The sequence below is a fragment of the Megalobrama amblycephala genome, linkage group LG4, assembly GCF_018812025.1.
Source record: "Megalobrama amblycephala isolate DHTTF-2021 linkage group LG4, ASM1881202v1, whole genome shotgun sequence".
Lineage (NCBI taxonomy): Eukaryota > Metazoa > Chordata > Actinopteri > Cypriniformes > Xenocyprididae > Megalobrama > Megalobrama amblycephala.
Genome location: NC_063047.1, coordinates 46,278,274 through 46,305,211, shown reverse-complemented (window position 1 = coordinate 46,305,211; position 26,938 = coordinate 46,278,274). Strand labels below are relative to the sequence as shown.

General features: G+C 36.3%; 2 protein-coding genes across 2 annotated transcripts; one reads left to right on the top strand and one right to left on the bottom strand.

Annotated features, from left to right (window-relative positions):
• Window positions 1-2,501: 2,501 nt before the first annotated feature.
• tmem248 (transmembrane protein 248) lies at window positions 2,502-21,422 on the bottom strand. The gene is made up of 7 exons (XM_048189583.1): window positions 21,185-21,422; window positions 13,961-14,119; window positions 12,916-13,201; window positions 10,473-10,623; window positions 8,147-8,330; window positions 4,243-4,386; window positions 2,502-4,109 (listed from the first exon to the last, which is right to left on the bottom strand). The coding sequence occupies exons 1-7, from the start codon at window positions 21,185-21,187 to the stop codon at window positions 4,089-4,091; spliced, it is 948 nt and encodes a 315-aa protein (XP_048045540.1). The 5' UTR covers window positions 21,188-21,422; the 3' UTR covers window positions 2,502-4,088.
• A 122-nt stretch (window positions 21,423-21,544) lies between these two features.
• rad51d (RAD51 paralog D) lies at window positions 21,545-26,712 on the top strand. Its single transcript, XM_048189582.1, has 11 exons — window positions 21,545-21,681; window positions 21,777-21,864; window positions 22,415-22,476; window positions 22,605-22,723; window positions 24,096-24,177; window positions 24,328-24,462; window positions 25,272-25,367; window positions 25,440-25,530; window positions 25,609-25,679; window positions 26,072-26,230; window positions 26,339-26,712. Exons 2-11 carry the CDS (start codon window positions 21,783-21,785, stop codon window positions 26,435-26,437), a joined length of 996 nt encoding a protein of 331 aa, XP_048045539.1. The 5' UTR covers window positions 21,545-21,681; window positions 21,777-21,782; the 3' UTR covers window positions 26,438-26,712.
• Window positions 26,713-26,938: the final 226 nt, after the last annotated feature.

Below are 26,938 nucleotides of genomic sequence, written 5' to 3'. Positions count from 1 at the left end.
ACGCCCAAATGGCCTTCAACAGAACTGAGTGCATCGTGCCCTCCACACAAAACCAACCACTTCAGTTTATAACATGCTTCTAGCAAACCGAGAATCCCTTGCTTTCTATTTGCCATTAATGGATATAACATAATTATATTATTAACCATGATCTGTAAGTCAAATAACAATATTAGATTACAGGTGTCATGAAGCAAGAAAAAAAAAAAAAAATGAAACCATGAAATTGTTCTTTAATAAGACAAAACACCAAAGACAAGAAGTCAGTGTTATCTCAGATTTTATTCAGCAAAGCATGTGCCTACAATATCTAACAAACAGAACAAAAACAGAGGGATTGTCCTCATACAAACAGGTCAGCAGGTAGAACATTTACAATCATGCATCATGACGAGTCAAAGGGCTCGCGACGCCTCTCGCCAACATGAGGGAACTGCCGAGAGTGTGCGACGCAAGTCCAGACGAGGAGAGGACCTTCTACCACTTACGAATACACTTCACTCAAATGCTACGAGCCCAAAAGGAAGGACGAGGGGAAAGATCAATATGATCTGAGCATCAGGCAGCATCCGTGGAATTCGTTGTCATTTTCCATTGTCCTCCAGCAGCACTGAAAGGCCAACTTTAATGATCTCAGGAATGATGCATTAGCTGCAGTTATGAAGCAGAATGCTCTCTTTCAGAAAAGCTCCATTAAAATTCAGAATAGTTTGAACTGATCTCACAATCACAAAAAAAAAAAAATAATAATAATTAAATGTCTCCAGGGCAGAAGAAAAAAGCTTCAAAAAGGTTTATTTGGAAGCTCATTTCCACCACAGAATAAAAAAAAAAAAAAAAAAAAAAAAAAAAAAAAAAAAAAAAAGTGTTATTCATTATTCAGAATCACGAGAAAAAAAGTCAGAATTGTGAAATAAAACGAGTTTATGGGTGCTTCTCAAATGGAAGGCTGCGTTCTTCTTAGTCCAGTCCTTCAGAGGTTTTTAGGCTAGAGTCCTCCTCAGCATCAAATGCTAGAATGAGACTGTCTAGTAAGTGCGCATTGCTACGTCATAAATGTTTCCGCCCCTGCAGTCACTGCACGATATTTATATTAAAAAGCTTTATATTAACGCAGTCCATGTAATTACAAATGTCTGAGGTCTTCCAGTGTTTTAAATTACACGGTTTAGCATTATGTGATTAATTTACAACAAAACAAAACACCACATGACTTCATCTCCAAAAGGAGCTTGATGACGTGCCAGCAGAGATATGCAGCCTTACTAGGATGCAGCCTTCCAACTGAGAAGCACCGTATTACTTGTAATTGTGAGATATAAACTCACAATTGTGAGACAAAAAGGCAGAATTGCAAGATATAAACTCGTAACTGCTTGTATCTCGCAATTCTACCTTTTTGTCTTTGTCTTTTGCCTTTTTATTAACTTGCAGGTGTGGGGAAAAACAGTCCGAATTGAGAGATGCAAACTTGCAATTACGAGTACATAATTTGTAATTGCGAGATATAAACGTGCAGCTGTAAGAAAAAGTCAGAATTGAGAGATATAAACTCGTAATTGTGAGAAAAAAAGTCAGCGTCTTGCTATTGAACCGCAATTACGAGTTTATAAACTCACAATTGTGAGAAAAAAAATGAAATGTGAGAACTAGTAAGTATGAGTTTATAACTTGCAATTGCGCGATATAAACAAACAACTGAGTAAGTCAATTGGGGAAAAAAAACAAAAAAAAAAAACAAAAAACGCAATTGTGAGGGGGAAAAAGTCAGAATTGTGAGGGGAAAAAAAAAAAAAAAAAAAAAAAAAAAAAAAAAAAAAAAAAAAAATCGCATCTCGCAATTGAATCTTAATTATAAGTTTATAATGTAATTGCATGATATAAACTCAATTGTGGGTAAAAAAAAGTCAGATTTGTGAGAAAAAAAAAAAAAAACGCATCTCGCAATTGAATCTTAATTATAAGTTTATAATGTAATTGCATGATATAAACTCAATTGTGGGTAAAAGTCAGATTTGTGAGATGAAAACTTGCAATTGCAAAATTATACCTCACAATTGCAAGATATAAACTCACAACTGAGATATTGCGAAATATAAATTGCAACTGTGAGGAAAAAAATTCAATTTTGAGATAGAAACTCGCAACTGTGTGAAAAAGTCATAATTGTTAGATAAATTGTAATTGTAAGGAAAAGGGGTCAGACTTGTAAGACAAACTCGCAATTGTGAGACAAAAAGACGCAATAACATGTTTTAATTACATGATGGAAACAAGCTTCCATAGGTTGCTCAGCGCAATCATTTAGCATTTTAATCTAACCTCAAAATCTATCAAACTAGTTATAGTAGGATGGACTTGGTGATTTAAAAAAAAAAAAAAAAAAAAGGCAGGTGTCCGTTCTTATTCATCAACAGAAAAAGCACAACTGAATCCCACTCTTTCACAGCCATTACTGCAGTTTTGACTTGGAGTTGGACATGAAATGGGGAAGAAGTCAGTGCGAGCAGATCAGACGTATTTATTTCAACTCAAAATGTACACAGCAGGTTAAACTGGAAAAGGAAAAGGCTATTAAACAGAAGACAGCGATGAACATGGTTGACACAGTGCAAAGGCACATTAGTGTTTATTATGGGCTGTGATATCGGGAGAAAGAAAGAGTGCCGATGAACCGTGACTGATGCAGCTTCAGAAGGCTGTAATTAAGCAAGGCATAATGGGAAAACGGGTTTGTCGATAAAGAGCAGTGGGAAAGGTGGGAAAGTACAAAGATGCAATGCTGAACTAAATAGGAGCATGAACTACACAAAATGGAGGGGGAGAGCATTCGTATTATGTCTCACGCACGTCTACTGGATATGATCACGCATGCATGATATGCGTTTCTTTGAGTGGAAATGAAAACCTATTGACAATAAGAACAACAAAACAGTAAGTCTGGAAGGCAAAAAGACAGGTCATATATTGCACTAAGATTAAAACAAAACATAGGCATTGCTGAAGTATCAAACTAGGCATTAAACGAAACAAAATGGATGGTTGAGAAATGGGTAAGAGTATAAATCGTTTTGTGAAAACAAAACAAGGTAATGTGATTACAAAAAATAAAATATCTACAATAACGATTTACATTTTTTTTTAATCTTCAATGTTAAATGTACAAGAGATTGCTGCTGCATCACTGCTGTTAATTTGCTGATTTTACAAATACATTCATTTGAAGTGTCCAGAAACAGATCTAAATGAGACGTGAAGCCCAAGGCGTCAATTCAGATTTAAACACACAAATCCTTCGATCCACGAATAGGCATTTTATCTCCACTCACTAACACTGTAACATTCTGAGGAAGATGTTATTTTGTCATGTTTTTATTCCCATCCAATTGCATTTAAGAGGAATTTAAATCGAGCACTGTGTCAACTTCCACTCAGGCATTTCTTTTAGACACAGTAAAACCAGATGATAAAAGAAACGTGTCAAACAAATGCCTGCTGTCATCACTAGAGGAACTCCTTCAAAGATCATGACCAGCAGCCTGATCATGGTTCATGGCAGAGATCCACACATCTCAAAGAGGAATCAAAAGAAATGCCACTGCAGAATCTGCAATGGACACATATGAAAGGGTCGGTTAAGATAAAGACACAAGAGGAATGACGAGGCAAAGGTCACCTCCAGAGAAATCAAATATCACAGGAAGTAGGATACACATTTGTGATCTGATGAAGAACACAAAGAGTGAGCACGAGAATGGATTCAATTTAATGGAGGCGATGTTCCCCATCTCTAGTCGAACGCTTTCCTCTGTTGATACAGGATATACTGAACATTTACAGGATGGCACAGGGTGCAGGGGAAGCTCAGGCAGACTGCTTCTGTACTGAATTTAAGAGTCCTATAATTATTTACACAGTAGATACAGGCACTTAAAAGTCTTTGGTTGGAGTGACCCAACATTGCAGAAAAATGCATTCACAGAGCTTTTTTTTTTTTGCACCCTTCTCCTGGGTTCAGTAGGCAACATGTAGTTTTCTCACTTCCCTTTCCGATATGCTTCAGTTCAGATGTTCACCTTCGACCCCGTTTATCCTGCCGACAAGGCCACCTGTGAGAAAAACAGGCGCTTTTAGTATTCAACTAGAGACGCTGGATGACGACATTCATGTTAGTGGAGCAGCAACTACAGACTCGGTTATAATTTAACTAGCACACAGCTCATCTTACACACCAACACGTACCTTTTCTGGACAGAAATCTGGGTTGTTCTGTCGAACTTTGCCAGGCCTGCCCTTGATGACTGCATAGCAGAACATTGTGATGACCATCACAAACAGGAAGTAGCTGGTGTGCATGAGGTGCAGGTTAATGAGAGAGCGATCGTCCTGTCGGGAAAGAGAATGCAATTTGCCTCTGTAAATACATGCCTTTACACAGGTTTTTATACAAATTCTAACAGTTTAGTTCATATTCTGTATAATCATTTAAATTGATAAAAAGTGAATATCGTCCAAACACCGGCTCATGATTGACCCTTCGCCGGGAGTTTGATTGACAAGCGATCTAACCAATCAGAACGCTGAATCCACCATTTTGTCCGACAAAGCAGTCAGAAGTTAGAAGATTGAAGATTTGCTGTTTGTTTATTAAAGGTCCCGTTCTTCGTGCTCCCATGTTTTAAACTTTAGTTAGTGTGTAATGTTGTTGTTAGAGTATAAATAAAATCTGTACAATTTTAAAGCTCAAAGTTCAATGCCAAGCGAGATATTTTATTTAACAGAAGTCGCCTACATCGAACGGCCAGTTTGGACTACATCCCTCTACTTCCTTCTTTAATGACGTCACTAAAACAGTTTTTTGACTAACCTCCGCCCACAGGAATACACAAGAGTTGCGTTTGTAGAGTGTGTTTGTCGCCATGTCGTCGAAACGCTGTTATTTTCATCCCGCAGTCCAATCACCGGGTCTGATTCCGGCTCAAATTGATAGGGTAAAATTAAAGACATGTTTACAATAACACTGAGCGCGTGCATCTCCACGTTATGGTAAGAGGCGTGACATTTCCGGGCAAGGTTCGCTAAGCTGCTGTCGAATCACAACACAGGAACCGCTGGCACAATCAGAACTCGTTACGTATTTCTGAAGGAGGGACTTCATAGAACAAGGAAGTCATCAGCCCGTTTTTATGACAGTGGAAACAGCGGTATACAGATAAGTAAATTATGTGAAAAATACTGTTTTTTTACACGCGAAACATGAACACATGTTATATTGCACACTATAAACACAATCAAAGCTTCAAAAAACCACGAAAAACGGGACCTTTAAGTTTTTATGCCATGTTAACATCATGGCCATTTACATGGCAAAAAAGGTCAGTATCATCCATAAAAATTTACATTATATAAAGCATTTCAATTTAACATAAGATAGAAAATCTAAAATACATTCAGGTGGTACATTTTCCAGAAGTTAGAAGATTAACCTCGGTGGACTTAAACTTGAAAAATGGTGTGTATTGACATCTTTCTAAGTTTTATTTGATGCTATAAATTAACTAGTAGGAAGATATGATCGCTTTACGAGGCGCTTGAGCTGACAACAATCTGTCACGACACATTAAAGAGCCACAAAACAGTTTTTATTGTTCGAAAAAAAAAAACTACACAATTGACCCTTCGCAAAGACTCGCCCCCCTTAGTTACTGTTGCTTTGTCCGACAAGCCGTTGCGCTGTCACGCCACACGCAGTGAAAAATACATTGCGGAGCAAAGAGGATACTGACATCAGGTCGACAGACAAGACAAAGCGGGTTACTTATGATCTTCAACAAAGTCCCAGCTTTCAAACTGTAGTTTTTTAAGAAATTCAAACAATAAAAACCGTTTTGTGGCTCTTTAATGTGTCGTGACCATGGTCGTGACAGATTGCTGTAGCGCCTCAGCTCAAGAGGCTCGTGAACTGATCATCTCTTCCTACTAGTCCATTTATAGCATCAAATAAACATGAATGAACATCAGAAGGAATGTTGTTTCAAACGCGGAAAGACGTCAATATACACAATTTTTCAAGTTTAACTCCTCCGAGGTTAATCTTCTAACTACTGACTGCTTTGTCGGACATAATGGCGGATTCAGCGTTCTGATTGGTTAGATCGCTTGTCAATCAAACTCCCTGCGAAGGGTCAATTTGAAAGCTTGGACTTAATATTATAAGTAACCTGCTCTGTCTTGTCTGTCAACGTGTTGTCAGTGTCCTCTTTGCTCCGCTATGTATTTTTCACTCTGTGTGGCTTGACAGTGCCACGGCTTGTCGGACAAAGCAACAGTAACTAAGGCATGCACGCATAACATCACACGCATGCATCGTGCTGCTCATGTGTACAGCTTCGGCCAATACCGAGTAACCGTTCTGACTTAAACACGGAAGCCTGCACTGCATTCACTACGTCAACTGCATATGACAACAGTTTAAATTGTTAAAGGGGTCATGACATGAGAAAACAAATTTTCCTTGATCTTTTTGGTATATAAGAGGTCTTTGTAGCATTAATACACCCTGCAAGCTCCATAACTTAAAACATCCTCATTATCGATAAAAAAAGCATTTATATAATCAAGCTGTAAAAATATTTCGTTTGAATCCGAGGTGGCATGTGACGTCACAGGGGCACGATCATTTGCAAATGACTGCCTCTGGAGCAAGAGAACAACACCTACTTTTACATCATTGCATCGTTGACACACTGGTGCTCAGTCGATGAGCAGCGAGTGGATCTAAAGTAATTGTAGTTGTTTATGACAAGACTGTGATATATTAACAAGATTGCGATGCCACGCAGACGTTGTGCTATTCCTGGCTGTGGAAAAACATCATCATCCCGATGTCAGAGAAAAATGGATTCAGTTTATTTTTACATTTCACTGTGGATTATTTGGTAATTCAGTCGCAATATCGAAGCAGGCTTTGCAAACGGACTTTTACGATATGGATTCGACAGCAACGCCACAAACATGTAAGTAACTGTTAATTCTAATACCTGATATGCGATTAGTGATATCCGCCGTGTAATTATTCAAGTCCCCAAATCATTTAATACCGTTTATGCATCAATAAATCAAGCCAGTGACCAAACGATCAACTTCGCATTGTATCTCTTAGTAGCATGAAAATAATCGGATTTTTAAATTGTGATTAAATTACATACAAAAAGCAATCAACGTACGCTCCCTTTACAATGGCTGAAGCTGTCAATCACACAGCACGAATCGAGTTACATGATGAGATCACTGCATTCACACTGTGACTGTGTCATCTGCTCAGTGCTCATCACTGCAACCTTTCAAGTGATGGGAAAAGATCTAAATATAAGGCTATAATCAACACATTTCAGGATTCGTTTATCTAACAGTGGGTGTTTACACTGAAGTCTCACACTAGACACACCCCTTCAAACAGAGCGTTCAAGCCAGAGGGCTAAAATCAGGATAGAAAAATGCCTTTTATTTCGAAATTATGACATTTTATGATGTAAAAATCATACTAACAATATTAGTGCACCTCAGGAAACATAATAAAATAATAAAAAAAATCCACTTCATTACCCCTTTAAATAAAGCCGTCATTTTTGCATACAAAAAGTATTCTCATTGCTTCATAACATTAAGGTTGAACCTCTGTAGTCACGTGGACTATTTTAATGATGTTTTTAGTACCTTTCTGGACCTTGACAGTGGTAATTAAATTACTGTCTATGGACAAGTCATATACTCACAGATTTCATCAAAAATATCTTCATTTTTGTTCTGAAGATGAACAAAGGTCTTACAGGTTTGGAATGACATGAGGGTGAGTAATTAATGATAGAAATTTCATTTTTGGGTGAATTAACCCTTTAATTGCGCAGCTCTAGACTACCGAAATTTTGGTATCATAACAACACTAATGTGTTGTGGGTGACTGTCAGGAAATTGTATGTTTGCAAAGATGCTCTGAGTTTGTGTGTTGCTATGTTTTTGTTAGGGTGTTCTGAGTGGTGCCAGAGCATTGCTATTTGGTTGATAGGGTGTTTTGTCTGCTATACATTAGTACTGTACTTTCAAAGCATTTAATCACACTGTTACTATCAAACGCTGAAACACTCACATCTGGAACGATGACAGTGAGCTTGGGATTCAGTGTGTGATACACCTTCCCAATGGCACCTTTGTAACACCAGAATGGGTTGTACTCCTGTGTGTACTTTGTGTCCGAGTCTCGTGCTGTGGTGAAAATCTTGTACCAGGATGTGGCATTGCTGTAGGTTTCTGGGACACAGTGAGGCGGCTGCCTGCAGAGGATTTGCAAAACAAGGCATGAATTACTCATTCTAGATGAAGGAAACTCAAATCAGTATTTTTTAAATCAAGCTTCAGTTATGTAACACCAATTTGCACTATTCTGCCCCTCTGTGTATACTCTTTTTGTTTTGCTTTGGCTGTCTGGGTCAGTTAAACATTAATTTCTGAGTAGTTAGTTACTCGGCACACAAACAAATTTACAGAGAAAATCCACAGCTGAAAGCCTACAGCAATATTTGTGAGCACATCTTGAACATACAAAACACAGAGTAGGGGAGAGTGGGGCAGTGTGTCAGTAGTTAAGTTGTACGACCCCATTCTCTAAGAAACTGTGCACATCAGTAACAGAGTCATTTTATTAAAGACCCCCAGTAATGAAAATCAAGTTCTTAACGCTGTTTATATGTCTATTTGGTGTTTTTAATATGCTTTAAGTCAAACCATATTTAAATTCATAAGTCAACACTATTGATAAGTATTTTTCCTTAAAACTATAGTTTACCAAAGACAGTCTTAAAAATGCATTTTAAAACCCTCCATGTTCCCTAAATCACAAATGTTGTAACCAATACCGCCAACATGTGGGTGGGCTTTAAAATATCATTAACTATGCTGCGAAGAAGGGGGGGGTCTCAAGAGAAGCCAGGTTATCACAGTATATTTGTCTGTTGATATGAAAAATCTGGTACATTTAGCAATATAGCAGGTGAATTATGTATATGATGTATATTACGATGTTAGGATGAACTATATGCCTTTCTCCACTGACGTTCTGAGTTGTTCAAAGCGTTTCTAAGGATGCAGATTTTTTGAAGGCAGCAGTCTGATTCTGAAATGGCAAACGGGAACATGGTTTGTGTAGCATCAGCAACAAATAGCTGTTTGATGACGCAGTCAAGCCAAAGCCAAAATCATATCAATTAGCGCTACTTGTCAGAGTTACAATCAAACTTTTTTAAGGTATGGAGAAATTATTTTCACAGGATTTTTTTTTTTTTTTTAAATGATCAAAGATGAGTTTTAAAGGATAAAATTATTGACAACAGGGGGACTTGAAATAAAACTAAAACCATTTAAAAAAAAAAAAAAAAATATCTTTACTTGAAATAAAACAATAAAAAAACAAAAAAAAAAAAATGTAAACGTATTTTATTTCAGCTACTTGCTAAAACAACATTTCTCATTTCCATTTAGTTTATCTTGATGTACTTAAATAACTGAAATAAAAATTACAACAACAAAAAACCCTGCAATTTTAATATTAAAAAAAGAAAATTCAAAAATGTTAAGTTTTTCAAAATATTAAAACACTATAATAGTGTATATTACAGTTTATGATCATGCCATCATGTTATATATATATATATATATATATATATATATATATATATATATATATATATATATATATATATATATATATGAGGGCTGTGAATCTTTAATAGACAGAATCGATTTGATTCCTGATTTATAGGTTTGCAATTAGATTCAACAACGATTTTTGTTTCGAAAGTTTCGAATTGAGGTAATTCAAAATGACATTCATTGCGATTCAATTCTGCATTTTTAAGTGCATTCATAGGATTATTTAAACACTTGCCCTTATGTGTCTTAGTCTGTGTGAATTACACAGCAACCTTCAGGGGGTCAGAGAATGAGAGCAAAAAAACAAAAAAATCATAAATAAAAACCCTTTTGTCCATTGTTATTTCTATCACCACTTTATTCTAATAGCCTAAAAATGGCAGTTCAAAGACAAAATTCTCAAGATGGCTGAATGCTTGTATATTACTTATCCAGGTCTACTTAACTGGCTCAACCTACAGTGAAAGAGAAACTATTATTATAAACTATTATTACTAAAATTTAGTAATAATCCCAGTCCAGCATCATCATGACCCAACAGAGGACAAGTGGTTTGGAGAATGGATGGATGGACACCAATTTTATTAAAATAAATATCAAAATAATCAAATTACAAAATGTTGTAAACGGTTTCATTTATATTGTGAATATATTTTTTATTTTTTAATTTCAGTTGAAGTAAAATACAGTAAAGAGCTGACCCCACATTCCCACTACATGATTGACCTGTTATGTGATTTGGGACATATGATTCTATAGACACTTACACTGTGACTGGGAAGACATTACTGGCTGCTGTGATGGTCATACAGGTGCTGAAGACCATCTGCTCACAACGACCATGCAGAATGCACTCATCTGAGTTCCAGGCTACCGGCAGAGTGAAAGTGATGTTCATCTCTTCATGGGCCTCTCTGCCTTTAATGACACAAACACACCCACACAGAGTCAGCATGTTCAGTAAAACAAAGGGAGCTTAGATGTGCCTGCAAGTGATATCTAGAAGGTATTCAGCTCCAGGCCTCTCTCCCACTGTTATCCCTTTGTGCACAATGGACCTTTGTTTTAACTGGACTATGTTCAGTCACAACACCAGAAAGAAAAAAAACAAAAAAAAAACAAACACATCACAGCAATGACTCTCCAACCTGATCTGTTTAAGTGAAATAGACAGTCATAGAGGCTGAATTCAGTTCAAAATTTCTAAACGTACTCAATGTAAAGTTCATTACAACTACCACAACCTACGGCCTTCATGTTTGAGAACATGTTGTGCACTACCATTCAAAACTTTGAGGTCAGCAAGATCTGTTTTGAAATAATTTAATACTTATACAGCAAGGATGCAATAAATTGTTCAAGAAACACAGTAAAGACATTCATAATGTCACAAAAGATTTCTATTTCAAGTAAATGCTGTTCTTTTAAACTCTGTTCCTCAAAGAATCCTTAAAAAAAAAAAAAAAATCACGGTTTCCAGAAAAATATTAAGCAGCTGATTTCAACATTGACAATCTTAAGAAATGTTTCTTGAGCTCCAAATAACCATATTATAATAATAGATTTTTAGTGTATTTTTGCTTATTGGTGAGCCTAAGAAACAGACTCTAAACTTTTGAATGGTATTATATGTAAAATAGTACACCAAATATGCCCAGATGGTATATTATTTTGAGTTTCAGTGCTTGCATCCATTAATGGTTTTTCAGCTAATGCTGCCCACAACCCAAATAACAACAGAAGAGAAGTTTGCATTGGCATTGTGTTTCTCTTTTAGAGGGAGCAGGAAAAATATATTTATAATCAATATATATTATATATAAAAATCACAAGATAAGCCACAAAGAAGGTGCCATGACTTGTTTTTAAACATGAATCTGAAAATTAAGTAATAATAAATTGTACATTTAGCTAAATGCTAGCTTTCAGAAGTGTAAAACAGTACACATCAACATATTCTCTAAGTCAAAATGCAATTTCAGGATGTTGCAACAGATGCAGCATAAGGAAGAGATGTGCCACTCTGATAATCTAACTGTTAAATGTATTGCCTGGCATTTATTTTTTAAAGACGCATATACTAGGGGTGTAACAATACACCTTTTTCTGCCTAGCTCCAGTGAGGCAGACGACATCATCCAGATGTGCCAGTCAGCGGAAACAACTTAAAATACTCCATAATTTATGGTCATACAGATAGAGCAAGACGTCATTCAACACTGGCTACACAAAAGGGTACACTCGCAATAAAAACAAAACGTGTTTTGTAAAATAAAGAAAAACAGGATGCCACTTTCTGCCGTCCTGGTTTCCTTTCTGTGAAGTTAGTGGAGCCCGTACCAAAAATTAATCGAAACTCAGCGTATAGGCTACTAGCAAGCTCTTGCATGCCATCTGAACTCTTGTTTTGTTTGTTGGTGCATAGACTGTCTCTTCTTCTGCTCTTTTTCCTGTTGTGGCAGCTGGCAAACAGTGCTGCATCTCATTTCGAAGGCTGCATCCTCCAGAGGTCGCATTTGAAGGCTGTATACGTCTTAAGAAAATTAACCATAATAAAATCAACTGTTATTCCTCGTGAGGTGTAAAATACTGTAATTTCTTTCTTACTTTGCAATCTAACGGTTACTTTTCTTGAATGAGACTGCCTCGATGACGTATGCAGCCTTCAAACGTGACCTCCGGAGGACACAGACTTTGAAATGAGACGCAGCTAGTATTGCATTACCCCTCGCGGCCTTCTGGATTGTAGTGTGGATCACCTGTGTCTGACTGCATTAGTTGTCTGACTGTATGCACCGAACTGTGACGCCTCGTACCGTGACGTTCAGGATGAGTACATGTACCGTTACACCCCTAGCGCATACACATCCGGACCAGTTTTTTTTAGCATGATTTCATCTAAAGAAATATGACTGTTGTCAGATTTCCTCTATGATTTGAGTATGTATGAAACATAAGCTTGTTTCAATGGTCTTTCCTTAGAGATAGAAGCTGTATTTGCATGCCAAGAAAATAGATGTACAGACTCAAACATAGGTACAGTACTTTGCATCAAGTGCAAACTGAGCGCAGAGTAGAAATATGCAAGTTGTGAAAAATCTGCAGAAAAAAAAAAAACCTGACAAAATGAATGCCCACATGAAGGTATGTTATCAGATGGCACACTTTTCCACAAAATTCCTACAAAAAAAAAAAAAAAACAAGACATACCAGCAAGGCCAACTTGCTGCCCAAGGACACTAGCATAAAGGTGGGTAATATTGCGCGAATAACCCCCAAATGGCCTCAGCGGATCCAGGGTCAATGTGATGGCCACAGAGATGTTGATCAGACCAGGGTCCTCCAGCAGGGGTGGCGACTGGGTGCTGGATCGTGTCTGGCTACTGGTCACTGTGCTCTCTGGTGTAATGGACTCATTCAAGCTGTGCTTGAGGGTCTCGTTTTCCGAGATGCAAAAGTCAATCTCGTTGAATCGGAGAAGAAAGGTGTTCCAATCCTGGTGGGAAAAAAACAAACAAAAAAAAAAACAATACAACAGTCACAAAAGTAAATTCAAAGTAAAGCTTATCGCCAGCACTTCCTGTTCAATATTTATACATTCTCAGACCTGTATGTCTAAAACTATTAAAAAAAAATTACGTAATTGAATTAAAAATAAAATAAAATAAAATAAAATAAAAATAAAATAAAAAAAATATGAAAAACTTTACAAATGTTGCCTTGGTGTCCAACTGAAATAAGTTGAAATAAAATTTCTGAAATTAAAACTGAATTAAAAATAAATTAAAGCGGTACAAATAAAATAAATCACATCTAAAATGCATTACTGAAACTTAAACTGCAACTAAATTGAAAACTAAAATAAAATAAAGCTAAAATACAATACAATATGCAATATTAAAATACAATATTATATAAATAGTAGGGGTGGGCGATATACTGGTAGACATGATTAGCCAGTAGAAATTTGTATATGTTTTTTTGTGATATTGATATTGGTGATGAGATATTTCAATTATATTGATATTTTGTTAATATCATAAAAACTTATTTAAAGCAAAAATAACTATATCACAATATATATTGCTATCGTGAAATAAATTGTATCGTGATTTTGGTCATATCACCCACCTCTAATAAATATATAAACAAATACTAAAATAACACTGGTCTACCAATCAATAACTATTATCTTCGCAAGTATTTTCAATGGTTCATGGCTCACACATTTGTGGTAAACCAAGTTATTTTCTACCTCGGTCATTTCAGGTGATTTGATCTCCTTGATCTTAAAGAAGTATCCTATAGTGAGGAAAGCAATAGCCACAGCACTGACGCTGACCATAAAAATGACCAGCGGTGGACGGTTACTTATGTAGGTCTTCAGATTCTCCAGTGGATTCAACAACAACACCTGCAACAAGAAAAAAATCCCACAGGCTTAGGGAAACTTTCACCTACATAAACACTGGCAATGAATGAATCTGAAACAAACAGCAGTGAATTCTAATTCATTTCTGTCTTCTGTTCAGAGTAAGAACTGGTGTGTGTTCTTAATCCAACCTGCAAGGCACAAAGGTTTGCCATGTGCTAACATATGGCTCTAAGTCAATATTTGGATCTTATCCATTTATTTGTTCTCTCTTCACTGGACAAGATTTGAACCGTGAAGTTTCACAACTTGCTTTAGTCATTTAAACACGTGTAAATGCCTAAACGCCAGTCAATGGCAGATCTTGATTCAAAGTCTTGCTTTTGTCACGCAATATTAATATTACAAATAATCATTACAAATTTCAAATATTATTGCAGCTTAAGAATGATTAGAGGACTAAAGCTCTGTGGATTCAATTGTGTGGAAAATAAACAGACACACTGTCAAACAGTTTAGGGTGTAGAAACGCAAGCAGAAACTCCACACCCCACACACATACAAACTCAAACAAACCATAGCCGAATGAGCTGACAAAAATAATAAGGAGACAATATTCTCAGTGAACACCCTGAGCTCTTCTGTGCAGCTGGAAGCTTTCGCAAATCCTAAAAAAATACAGTTTTACAACAAATCAAATTAAATCCTGTAAATGGTGACATTGAGACACCATCAAGAAACCTGCCCCCCCCCCCCTAAATTGTAGAAGCAAAACCGTATCACGCATTAGAAGTTATCTTGAGGTGAAGCATATGTTTCCACCCTTGTATTATGAATATGAAAATAAACCAACATCCTATCATTTTTCTTTTAAATATCGGACTCAAATTCTTCTAGTGATGTTCAGTTAATTTAATGGTTCTTGAACATACATTTTTCATCACATGATCTAATCAATATTTAATTTCATTTAATTTAATTCAGTGAAAAAAAAAAAAAAAAAAAAAACATATGGTAAAGCATTTTAATCCCATTTAGTGAACATGTGTCAACAGTCGGCAGTCTGATCAATAATTGCTGAAGTAAGAAATCACAGCTGATATTACTTCCAATTTATCCATCACACTGCACAGTAAAGATCAAGGCAAATTTAAAAGGTCATCTGAGTATTCATATAGAATATTAGCATTCAGTTAACACACTATAAGGCCAATTCACACTGAACAAGACAGACAATCATAGCATTACAGTATGTTACTTATCAGACACTCCACAACCCAACAAACGGCAATTGAACGTTCAATCAGTGGAAACAAGTGCCAACCAACAGCAAGAGATGCCGACAGGGGTAACACACTGATCCGACAAAATCAATGGTTGGCGACTGTTGGTGCAGTTGAAGTCCACTATATGGAGAAAAATCCTGGAATGTTTTCTTCAAAAACCTTAATTTCTTTTTGATTGAAGAAAGAAAGAAAGACAAACATCTTGGATGACACGGAGGTGAGTAAATTATCAGGAAATTTTCATTCTGAAGTGAACTAACCCTTTAACTGCTGTAATGAAGCAATGCAAATGACAATCAAATTTAAAATGATGGAGAAATATAAACTATTGATTTAAAGATAAATATAGAGAAACAATATACACTGCCCGGCCAAAATAAAAGTCACTGTTTGGTTTTAAATAGGCAGTTGCTTAAGAGTTAATGATTGGATCATAATTATTATGTTTCTAGCATGTTATTTGTTTGGCAGCAGTTCTTCTAGCCCTTTTTTTAAAAAAGCATGTAGAAAGACACACCATGGCCATATTCCAGGATGACAATGTCAAGATTCATCAGGCTCAAATTGTGAAAGAATGTTTGGGAGGGAGCATGAAGAATCATTTTCACACATGAATTGGAAATAAATGTTGTGATGATGTTACAGTGCTTCCCACAGGTTTGAAATATACTTGCGGTGGTAGCCGGGTGAAAAATCCTCCTATTACCCCACGGCACAAAAATGGTCCACTACATGTGACAAACAAATAATGTGATTTTTTAACAGTATTTTTATTTATTGAAATTAATTTTAATTACATAGCATACTATTACATTTAATTACATACTAATATTATGCATTATTATGCATTGTGAATTATGCAAAATTAAAGCATTTAAATGGTTCTCCTTTTCCTATGTTCTCCTTGCTGTCATATAGTGTCTCTCTCAGCGAATGAGACACAGATTTTACTGGTAAAATTTATATAATGAATAATATGCATCAAATAATGTTCTTAGTCTTTTCTTCCTGTGGGGGAGACTACAATAATTTACTATGAATTAAATGGAAATCAAATTAAATACAATTTATTGTGTAACTAAAATACCAATAATGCCCAGAAGAAAAAAAAAAAAAAAAAAAAAAAAAAAAACTTGTGTGCGAAAAGCGTGTGACTTTTAATTATAAACAAGCCGGAAATACACCAGGACTCATATTTTGAAATGTCTACACAATTGCGGGCTGATCCTTCAGATTCTCGAGCCTGTAGAACGCGCAACAACACCGCCTTGTGACTTTGTAACATGCAGCGCTCTTTGTGAAATATCCACCGCGTCTCTGCAGCGCACGTGGGAATGCCAGCGGAACTAAACAGTTCTGACGCACACATAACGAGCCGGTATGAAACACGTAGGGCGAGGAGAGATTTTCCACAAGTTAATTGATCGCGGATGGTTTCATTATCTTGGGCGGATACAAAGGTATAAGAGGATAAAAATAATAAAAGCATAAATGTGTCTCCAAATATACTTGGCCATTAATATACCTGGGCAGCCTGCCCAAGTAAAGTCTTTGTGTGGGAATCACTGTGTTTTTTCCATCAAGACGTGCACCATTTTTTGCTCAAGATCTTGTATTGACAATGCAAGAGGTCAGCACTCTGTAAAGTCTACTCCAACACATCCCAATGACCTTCAATAAATTATATTATGCATATAAATATTTATGTAGTTTGAGAGCATAGGGAAACTAACTCTATATTTGCAGTGCAGGCGCTACAATGTTCTTTTTTCCTGCAATGTGTTTGTCACAAATCTCTAATTGTTGGAGATTTCACTGCAGAATTATGGGTAATGTAGGTTTTCACCAGGAATTCCACTGTTGATTATTTAAAAAACAGGTTGAAATAATTCAGACTGATGTCTTCAACAGAAGCATATCTTTCCTGCAAATAATCGCAAACTTGCTGAACCGCAAATTAATACTGTCATCATGTCTGACTCATTGTGAATTAAAGGCACAATATGTAAGATTTTTGGATTTAAAAAAATCCAAAAACCAATAGTACAGTGTTATATGTTTTCTTGACCTGTGCACTTACTTTATCCCAAATGTTTCCAAGAATGTTTAAATCCAGAGAAATAAGCAATTTTAACCAGGATACGGACTGAAACTTTTTATACAGAAACTATGGAGACTTTTGAAAACGATGGCGTGGCTACCCACATTCGCTCTGTGTATCTGAACTGCAATCTTTGCTGGCTTTGTTGTAATTTTAAGCAGCCATTGTGCAGTTAAAATCTACATTTTTGTAATACTGCAGCTGCCTACATGCGCAAGAGGCAACTGTTTACAGTTGTACGCGCATGCTTATTGTGCATGAACAGTCATGTGACATGCGTTTTCAGCCGTGTAGTTTTCTGAAAAAAAATAATAATTCTGAAACGCTGTGGAAATGCCAGTGCAGACAAGGATCGTTTTCATTTTAAAACAAAAACGCACTAGTGTAAACGGGGCCTTAGAAGGCGGGACGTATTCCACCATATTGCACGTTGCAGTTTCTCCCATTCGTAACTAATAGAAGTGAATCGTTTTTCTTTATCTATAGTCTTTGGTACCCTGATTTACCATGCCTAATATCTATCTAGCTTACTGCAGTGTACAACAAGTGTCTCATAGCAGCTGCTGAGTGAACAGAGTAGCATTATAACAACTTTCAACACATAAATGTATGAAAAACAGTGCTGTGTTACCCCACATATGCATGACAGGAAGAAGCAGAAGCGGTCGCCTGCGGCATAATAAAAGTTCTGCTGCTCTCGAGCCACGTGTTTTGCTTGTCTATCATTAGCAATCGCTCCAGTGGCCTCGTTCCGCTCCGATGGTTTTCAGCCACACCCTGCTTCATACTACAGTAATATAGTACATTAATACATCAGCTCATCCATGAATATGATTTCTGCCTGAGACCTGTTGGATTCTTTCCACCGGCTGTAGACGTGAAGACAACACCTCTAATGATTCCACAAAATCAAGGTGTTACCAAGCTATGCCTTTGTTTTGAATAAGCGACCTCTAGCGGCGAAAAATTACATATTGTGCCTTAAAAAAAAAAAAATTGTTGTATAGTGTGATTCAGAACAAATGAAATATTGATCACAATTATATTTATTTTTATTTACCATATAGTTATGGTCAACTAATGAATTGCATATATACTAGGTGTGCAACGGCTCTCAGTTAAAAACAAAACAAAAAAACAACCGTACCGTTCTCCACTTACGGTTCGGCACGCACTTGCACCATGGTCCATCTCGAATGACGATGAATCTATAGGCTAATATGGTTTGTTGAAAATAGCAATGTGTAAAACGGACAGAGAGAGTTCAGATAATGTATGTTACAGTCGATAAATACGCATTCTGGCTGCCCAAAACATTACAACGGCGATGACCAAAAAGCGTGGACAAAAAGTCACTCTTTATAAACTTGGTTCACTGCAAGTGGCGTACGCTCGAATACGCCGGCATCACTCGGGTGTTGATAGTAGGGGACATATTAAGAGCACACGTTGATATCTGTGTATAAACTGAACTCATTTAAGCCTTGCTAATTTAAACATTCATGAGCAAGACGAGAAAATCAGATTTGTGTGTCTGAAGCGCGCACACGCTTATCTCTGACAGTGCGCAAATACTGAGTTCTCTTTCAAGTCTTGCACTTGAACGAACAAATTCACACAAAAATTGTCAACATGCCCAGTCGGTTATGTCTTAAGTGAACGGTCGAAAAAATACAATGCATGTGTAACAGTACTAGATTATGCATTATGTCTTAAAGGGAAAGAACTGCTGCCTATGTTTTTAAAGGGTTAGTTCACCCAAAAATGAAAATTATGTCATTAATTACTCACTCTCATGTCGTTCCAAGCCCATAATACCTCCGTTCATCTTCGGAACACAGTTTAAGATATTTTAGATTTAGTCCAAGAGCTTTCTGTCCCTCCATTGAAAATGTATGTACGGTATACTGTCCATGTTCAGAAAGGTAATAAAAACATCACAGTGACGCGATTAGGACATCCGCGACATGCACACCTACGCACCATTTTAAAAAATATAGCAATACCAAAATACAAACAATGTAGAATAGCTTGAATACAGCATGCGTCTCCCTCAGACTGTAAACGAAGCTCGGGCGCACCAGATAACACATCAGCAGCGTCACTGTCCGGAGCAGAAGGGGGCGGTAATGCACCAATAAGCTGGATGCCAACCGCCGTAAAACAGGAAAGAAGAAGAAGCAGGGTCACCGTGGAGTGAAAGCGGATATACAACAGACCCGGAAGAGAAGACAATGCTGAATAAAGTTGTAGTTTTTGTTATTTTTGGACCAAAATGTATTTTAGATGCTTCAAAAACTTCTAACTAACCCACTGATGTCACATGGACTACTTTGATGATGTTTTTATTACCTTTCTGGACATGGACAGTCTACCGTACAAACACTTTCAATGGAGGGACAGAAAGCTCTCGGACTAAATCTAAAATATCTTAAACTGTGTTCCGAAGATGAACGGAGGTCTTACGGGTTTGGAACGACATGAGGGTGAGTCATTAATGACATAATTTTCATTTTTGGGTGAACTAACCCTTTAATGTTAATCAAACAACAAATGACAAAGAAATCACTCACTGTTCTTGACTGAATAGCTTTTGTAACTACAATAATGATTAATCTTTATTTAATTTATACAGTGAAAATAATATGCAGTGTTATTTTATATTCAAGTACTTTATTCATTTTCTGTACCTTCTGTTAGATACCTGAAAAGCACTGCTTATTTTATTTGAATCTTTGCTCTATTGTATTGATTTTTGCTGTTGCTTGTAGTTTAATTATTTGTTCTTATTTTCTTTATTTTTTTTTTGACAGTAGTCCTGTTTTCCCTGAATATAGCAGATGCCAAACCATACTGAAACCGTGACCCTAAAACCGTGATACAAACCGAACCGTGAGTAATGTGAACCGTTGCACCCCTAATATATACCACCCCTAAAAGTCTGTTAAAAGTCATTAAACAGGTCTGTGTTAGACTTTTACAAGAATTTCATAAATTGCATTTCTGATCTCTGACCAGAAATGATCTCAAGAATTGGCAACAGACTGATGTGTATGTGTGTATGTGTGTGTGTATATATATATATATATATATATATATATATATATATATATATATATATATATATATATATATATATATATACACACACACTATTTTTTTTTTTTTTTTTTTACAAATATTTCTACCAAGTACGTACTAGTACAGGAAACATTAATCAACCAAAATCGTTAAGAATAAATCGATTCCCACCCTGACTTTCCAGACAGCACTTAGTGATCTAACTGACAGAAACATGTTCCCTTGGCTTGTATCATATTTGCTCTTATCAGGCTGCTGCTGGTGATGGCCTGAATCTCTCGACCTCCTTAGTCGTACTCTGCAGCATATATCGAGCTGTCAAGCCTACACGACGGCTGTGTGTCAAATCCAAGTGCTCTACCAATCGAGTAAGTATTTATGGGGCATCACTTGAGGGTCTGTGACACACATAAATGCAGCATAGGCAGGCAGCTCACTAGGTTTTGATACACAGCCGACATCCAGTTGTTTGTGTTAGCCAAGAGCTCCGATGTGAACGGCACGTATCATTACTGTTCTCACCAAAACAGCTCAACCTGGAGCAGCTATGCGGCTAACTAGTAATGCAACCATCCCCAACCACACAAACACAACACGTTAAGTGATTAAGCTAAAACAAGCAGGAAATCTCAAACTCACCATTTTGCCTCCGCGAGTGCGCAAGACAGCTGCAGGCGGCTAACGCTAACAAACTCGAGCCTAACGGGCCTGTGCGACAAACGCACAGCTGACAGCGGTATAGGAGTACACAACACCCCTTCCCATTATTTGCAGGTGCACTATATTCTCAAAACGGGATTTTATTAGGCCTTAGCGTCTATAACGAGCTGCTGGTTGACGGAAACCGACTGGAGATGTCTTCTGTGTTTAGGAACCAGCACAACCAATCGCGTTACTTTCACTTCTCTACGCACGCCCTGATCACGCGTGGCGGGGCTTAGCACAGTGCAAAGCCTGTCATTGGCTTATGTAAACCTACGGAGGCTGTGATTGGACGGTTCTCCTGTCAATCACGCTAAACGATGACTGTTGTTAAAATGTGGCGGGCGGCGGTATAAAGTCATGAAGATTGCTCTCAAGATGTAAAGATACTCAGAAGAACTTTAGTGTGTGTTGATGGGTTTTCTAGCCATCTGGTGAGAAGATCAAGTGTTAAGATGCTTAACGTAGCGTTGTTATTACCTCTTTTTTAATAACGTTGCTGTCGATTGTGTTCTCAAACTCTGTCTAGGGAGTCATGGTGATCTTGAAAGAAGGGATCTGCCCTGGAATAAATGAGGACTTCATTAAGGCTTTACAATCAGAGGACATCAGAACAGGTGTTGACTGTCAGCATCACACTGATGGCAACATGTAGTTTCAATTTCATCCTTGCTGCACAAACAAAAAAATAGTATAGTTAGTACTATAATGGCTTTATGGGGTTAAACCAGCTAGTAATATCACAGTAAAAATTAATTTCCACTTACCCCCTTTTTTCTTTATGTTTTTTTTTAATATCATGTTTATACATTGTAGATAGCTACTCATACCAAATTATTTTTCCTTATGAAACAAAGATAATTTTTCTTGTCATTTCAGTCCATACAATCTAAAATGAAAATAAATACAATTTTATTTAAAATATTTATTAAAATCTATAATAGTATTGCAGTGCTACTAAAATAACCCTGCTTTTATGGAAAAGAGCTGTGTAAAGATTCTGTGGAATTTCTCATTGTATGTAAAATAACAGCATATGAGTTTGGAAGGACATAAATAATAAGAGGACTATTCATTGAACAGTTGTCCCTATGGGAATTTATAAAGTTTACTCTGTAACTGTCTGTGGTCTTGAATTAATCATACATCCATGTTTAATTCTTTCAGTTGAGGACTTTGTCTCTTGTAACCCAGAAGAACTTGCGCAAAAATGTTCATTGTCTTACAAGGTATGTGGAATGACTTCATTTTTAGCGTACTTCAGTTTTCATGCTTCTACTAACGCCTATTCAGGCCTCACCTTTATTTCCCAATCAGCAAAATGAACCAACTAAATACTGTCCATGCTATCTTTCAGGCTCTAGTAGCTGTTCGGCGTGTGCTCTTGGCTCAGTACACTGCTTTTCCCGTCTCTGGAGCTGATCTCTATGAGGAGCTCTTGAGCTCCACAGCTATTCTCTCCACCGGCAGTCCCAGGTTCCAAACAAATATTAATATAATATAATATTGTTTGTATATACACTACCAATAGTTTGGGGTCAGTATTATTATTATTATTATTATTATTATTTATTTATTTATTTTTTTAGGAAATTAATACTTTTATTCAGCAAGGACACATTAAATTGATCAGACGTAACAGTAAAGACATTTAAAATGTTTCAAAATATCATTTTTTCATGCTCTTATTTTTCTGTTAATCCTGTTGGGGTTTTAAAAATGATTAAGCAGCACAACTGTTTTAAATATTGATAATAAGAAGTGTTTCTTTAGTATCAAATCAGCATATTAATATGATTTCTGAAGGATCATGTGACACTGGAGACTGGAGTAATGATGCTGAAAATTCAACATAACCATCACAGGAATAAATTTCATTTTAAAATAAATTAAAATAATATTTCATAATCAGTGTTGGGGTAAGTTACTTTTAAAAGTAATGCTTTACAATATTGCATTACTCCACAAAAAGTAACTAATTGCTGGGATTGCTTGTTTGTTTTTTAATAACAAAAAAGTTTTAGCAAACATAAAGGCCCTTTCACACCAAAAGTGAAATAAATAAGCCTCAATTTGCATTTCCTGAAGCAAATGCAAATTCACGTCTGTACAGTACGGTGCATCTCATACAAACCTTTTAGCTGTGCTGCCATTTCAGAATAGGATGCAGAAGAAAGTTCAACATTCTTACTTAAGCAATAAAAAACAAAAAATGAAACACATGTGATGTTTTTTTTTTAAAGTCCTTTTTTCTTATTAGCATGGTTGAATTAGATCATTGAAGGTTCGCAGCAAAGACATTGGTTAATAAAGTGAGATTAAATACATAAAGTATATTTGTATTTAACATATTTAATTGTTGAATGCTTGCATAATATTCAGAGTTTGCATTTTTCCTGTTTTTATTCATTTTGAGAAATATTGAATCTGTTTTTGTTCAAGTGAGATGAGGAAATGCATGCTCACATTTGATCTTGAACTACAATAACCATCATGTTCACACAGCACACACAACACCTCATGGGGACAGGAGAGCTGTCAGTTACTAAAAGGGAAAACAGTAACTTGAGTTACTTATTTGAAAAAGTAACTCAATGTTTTGTTGTAATTTTAACAGTAAAGTTACTTATTACTTAAAAAAGTAACGATTATGTAACTTTGTTAAAGTTACATTGTTCACAGTATTACCGTTTTTCCTATATTTTTGATGAAATAAATGCAGCCTTGGTGAGCATAGGAGAATTTAAAAAAAACATGAAAAATAATCATTCCGACCCCAAACTTTTGAATGATAGTCTATGTATTTTGTATTAAGTCACTGTGCAAATCTGTGCTGTCTTCTCTTCAGTTTGGATAAGCTGTTAGATTCTGGGCTGTACACAGGGGAAATAACTGAGCTGATAGGAAGTCCAGGGAGCGGGAAAACACAGGTAACCTTTTGTTCTGGAAACTCTTCTCAGTTTCTTGGTCCTGCTCTATCTACAATGTCAAAGTCCACCTTGCTTTGATTACCTACTAGGGTTGGGTGGGCAAACGAGTGGGTGTTCAACAATGCTGTGTCTCTTTCAATCACTTTGTAGGTGTGCTTTAGTGTTGCGGTTAATATGTCCCACCAGCTGAAGCAGACTGTATTTTACATTGACACAAAGGGTGGTATGTGTGCCAACCGACTGCTTCAGATGCTACAAACCCAAACCCCTAATATGGAGGAGCAGGTAATTGAAGTGTAATTTATCAGTAGTGCTTGCTAAGGCAAGTATCGCTATGCTGTATGTTCAATATTCTGGATCAATAGCTTTTGTGTCAATGTTAAATTTCCTCTTGTCCCTCCTTTTATAAAAAAAACCCCCCAAAAAAAAACAGTAAGACACTTACAATGGAAGTGAACGGAGCCAAACCATAAACCTTTAGCCATATAATGTTAACATGATTTTAGAGTGAAAAAAGAAACTTCATAACGATTTCTGTCTGAAGTTATATCCAATTTTTCAACACCATAAACCCTAAAGCAACTGTAAAATTGATTTAAACTATATAATACACAAGTTAACAATGTAAATGCTTTTATAAAATTAAAGCTTCACATTTTAATTCTCCAAAATTCACTTCTATTGTAAATGCCTCACTAGCCAGGTTTCCATTAGATTTGCTCAAAACTTTTGCGATATCATAGGGTTAGTTCACCCAAAAATGAAATTTCTGTCATTAAGTACTTACCCTCATGTCATCCCAAACCCATAAGACCTTCGTTCATCTACATGCATTAAGATATTTTTGATGAAATCTGAGGGTTTTTGAGGTCCAGAAAGGTACTAAAGGTACATCATTAAAATGTCACCGTGACTGCAGTGGTTCAACTTATTTTCAATTTGTGCAATTTGAAGGTTAATGGAAACGCAGCTAACGTCCATTTTTACTTTTTTCAAAGTAAAGTACAGTAGGTTCAAGTCAAATTATATATAATTAACTTTACTGTCTTGTAACTCCTGTGCTACAAAAATTGCTTTTCCTTTTGAATACATAGATGGAGGCACTTCAAAAAATCAAGGTGTTCCGAGTATTTGACGTCTTCTCTTTGCTCGCATGTCTTCAAAATCTAAGATCGAATGGCCTTCAGAAGGTAGGAAGTGTTCTGTGTGAAAGTCTATTGATTTAAGTGGTTGTTTGTAGTAGAACTCTTGAATGTGCCCAGGCGTCTGTTGGAGGTGGTTCAGTCAAAGCTCTGATGGTGGATTCAGTCTCTGCTGTGCTCTCATCCATGCTCGGAGGGAAACAGAATGAGGGTATTTGTTTACAGTATTGCACAATACTTTATCATAATACTTTACCTCATGCATCAGAGTTCTTCTACTTTGCATCAGGTATGTCCCTGCTGATGCAAGTTGCTGGGGAGTTGAAGATGATCGCCAAAGAATTCAACATTGCTGTGCTGGTATACACCTTTCTAATTCCTGTTACAAAAAAAAAATCTGGATATATTAGGGAATTTTTTAAAATAGCTTTTCCCAGGGCTGGAAAATTCTAATGCCAATAAATATTCATAGGTTTGTTTAAAAAATAAAAAATCTTTATATTTTCTCTTATCCATTATCTTTTTGCTAATGAGAATACAATTATTTTTAAAGTCAGCATTAATTGAAAAGTCATCCTATCTGTTTTGTAAATACATGTTATAAATCTTACTGTGAATGATTCATCCATGTTTGTATGAACTTTTGTAATTTCTTTTGGAAAAGTCATTAAAATCCATCCCAGTGACTTTATGACCAATTATCTAAATATCCTTTATAGTAGATACTGATATGGTGAAATCTTGCATTGAAGGTGACAAACCATGTGATCAAAGATGGAAACGGGCATTTGAAGGCTGGACTAGGCCAGTCGTGGAGCCATGTGCCACGCACACGTGTACTCCTGCAGAGAGTGGAGAACGCAGAGACTTCGTCCTTACGAACCGCGACACTGACCAAATCATCACGACAGGTGGTTTTAGGATAAATTGTCTAGATTTTTAATAATAACCCAATAAAATCTATACTGAGGAGATACAAATGGAACATTACTACAATTAACTTTTTGTTTGATCTTCAGGCTTGTCATCTGGTAGAGGAGTTTGATCTTTGTCACTGGTCTGAAGAGAGAAGGACCTCCATTTCAGGCAAGAGGAAACTAGAAAGCAGTAAACCTTGACAAAAGTTCCACTCTGCGTTTTCATTGACAATACATATGGTTGTCCTTTTTGATTTCAAAGACTTTGAGGAATATTTAGAGTAAGTGTAAATGTGTATTATTTCTGTGGACTCTTTTTGTCTTTGACAAGTGATAAGGAACATTTGTGCATATTTGTACTTTTGTGTTTACTGAAGTCACAAAGGCCTTCCATTCTTATTTTATTAAAATCTTTTACATAATGTTGGCACCTTAATATTTATAAGTGATGAATGGAGCAACAAGTAACCAAGTAATAAAAAAAAAAAAAAAAAAAAAAAAAAATATGTTTTCCTCAGTACCAACAGTAATGGAATTTTTTTGCATTATTCTGTTTCTCACCTCTGTGTGTCAGTATAAGTCCAAAAATCACTGAGTGCACCTTACTGATTAGACAAGAAAAAAAAAACAATTCAGAAAATTAATGTGTTATACAAACACTCACACAATCACTTATACTGGAGAACAGAACTGCGGTTCCCT

Excerpts from the sequence above, each read along its gene's own strand:
- tmem248 (XM_048189583.1), bottom strand. Across the intron at positions 4,387-8,146 it reads TCACTGTCATCGTTCCAGAT|GACGATCGCTCTCTCATTAA; the intron begins GTGAGTGTTTCA and ends CTTTCCCGACAG. Across the intron at positions 4,110-4,242 it reads CAGATTTCTGTCCAGAAAAG|GTGGCCTTGTCGGCAGGATA; the intron begins GTACGTGTTGGT and ends TTTTTCTCACAG.
- rad51d (XM_048189582.1), top strand. The coding sequence starts at position 21,783 with ATGGTGATCTTGAAAGAAGGGATCTGCCCTGGAATAAATGAGGACTTC. Across the intron at positions 21,865-22,414 it reads ATCAGAGGACATCAGAACAG|TTGAGGACTTTGTCTCTTGT; the intron begins GTGTTGACTGTC and ends TAATTCTTTCAG. Across the intron at positions 26,231-26,338 it reads TGACCAAATCATCACGACAG|GCTTGTCATCTGGTAGAGGA; the intron begins GTGGTTTTAGGA and ends TTTGATCTTCAG.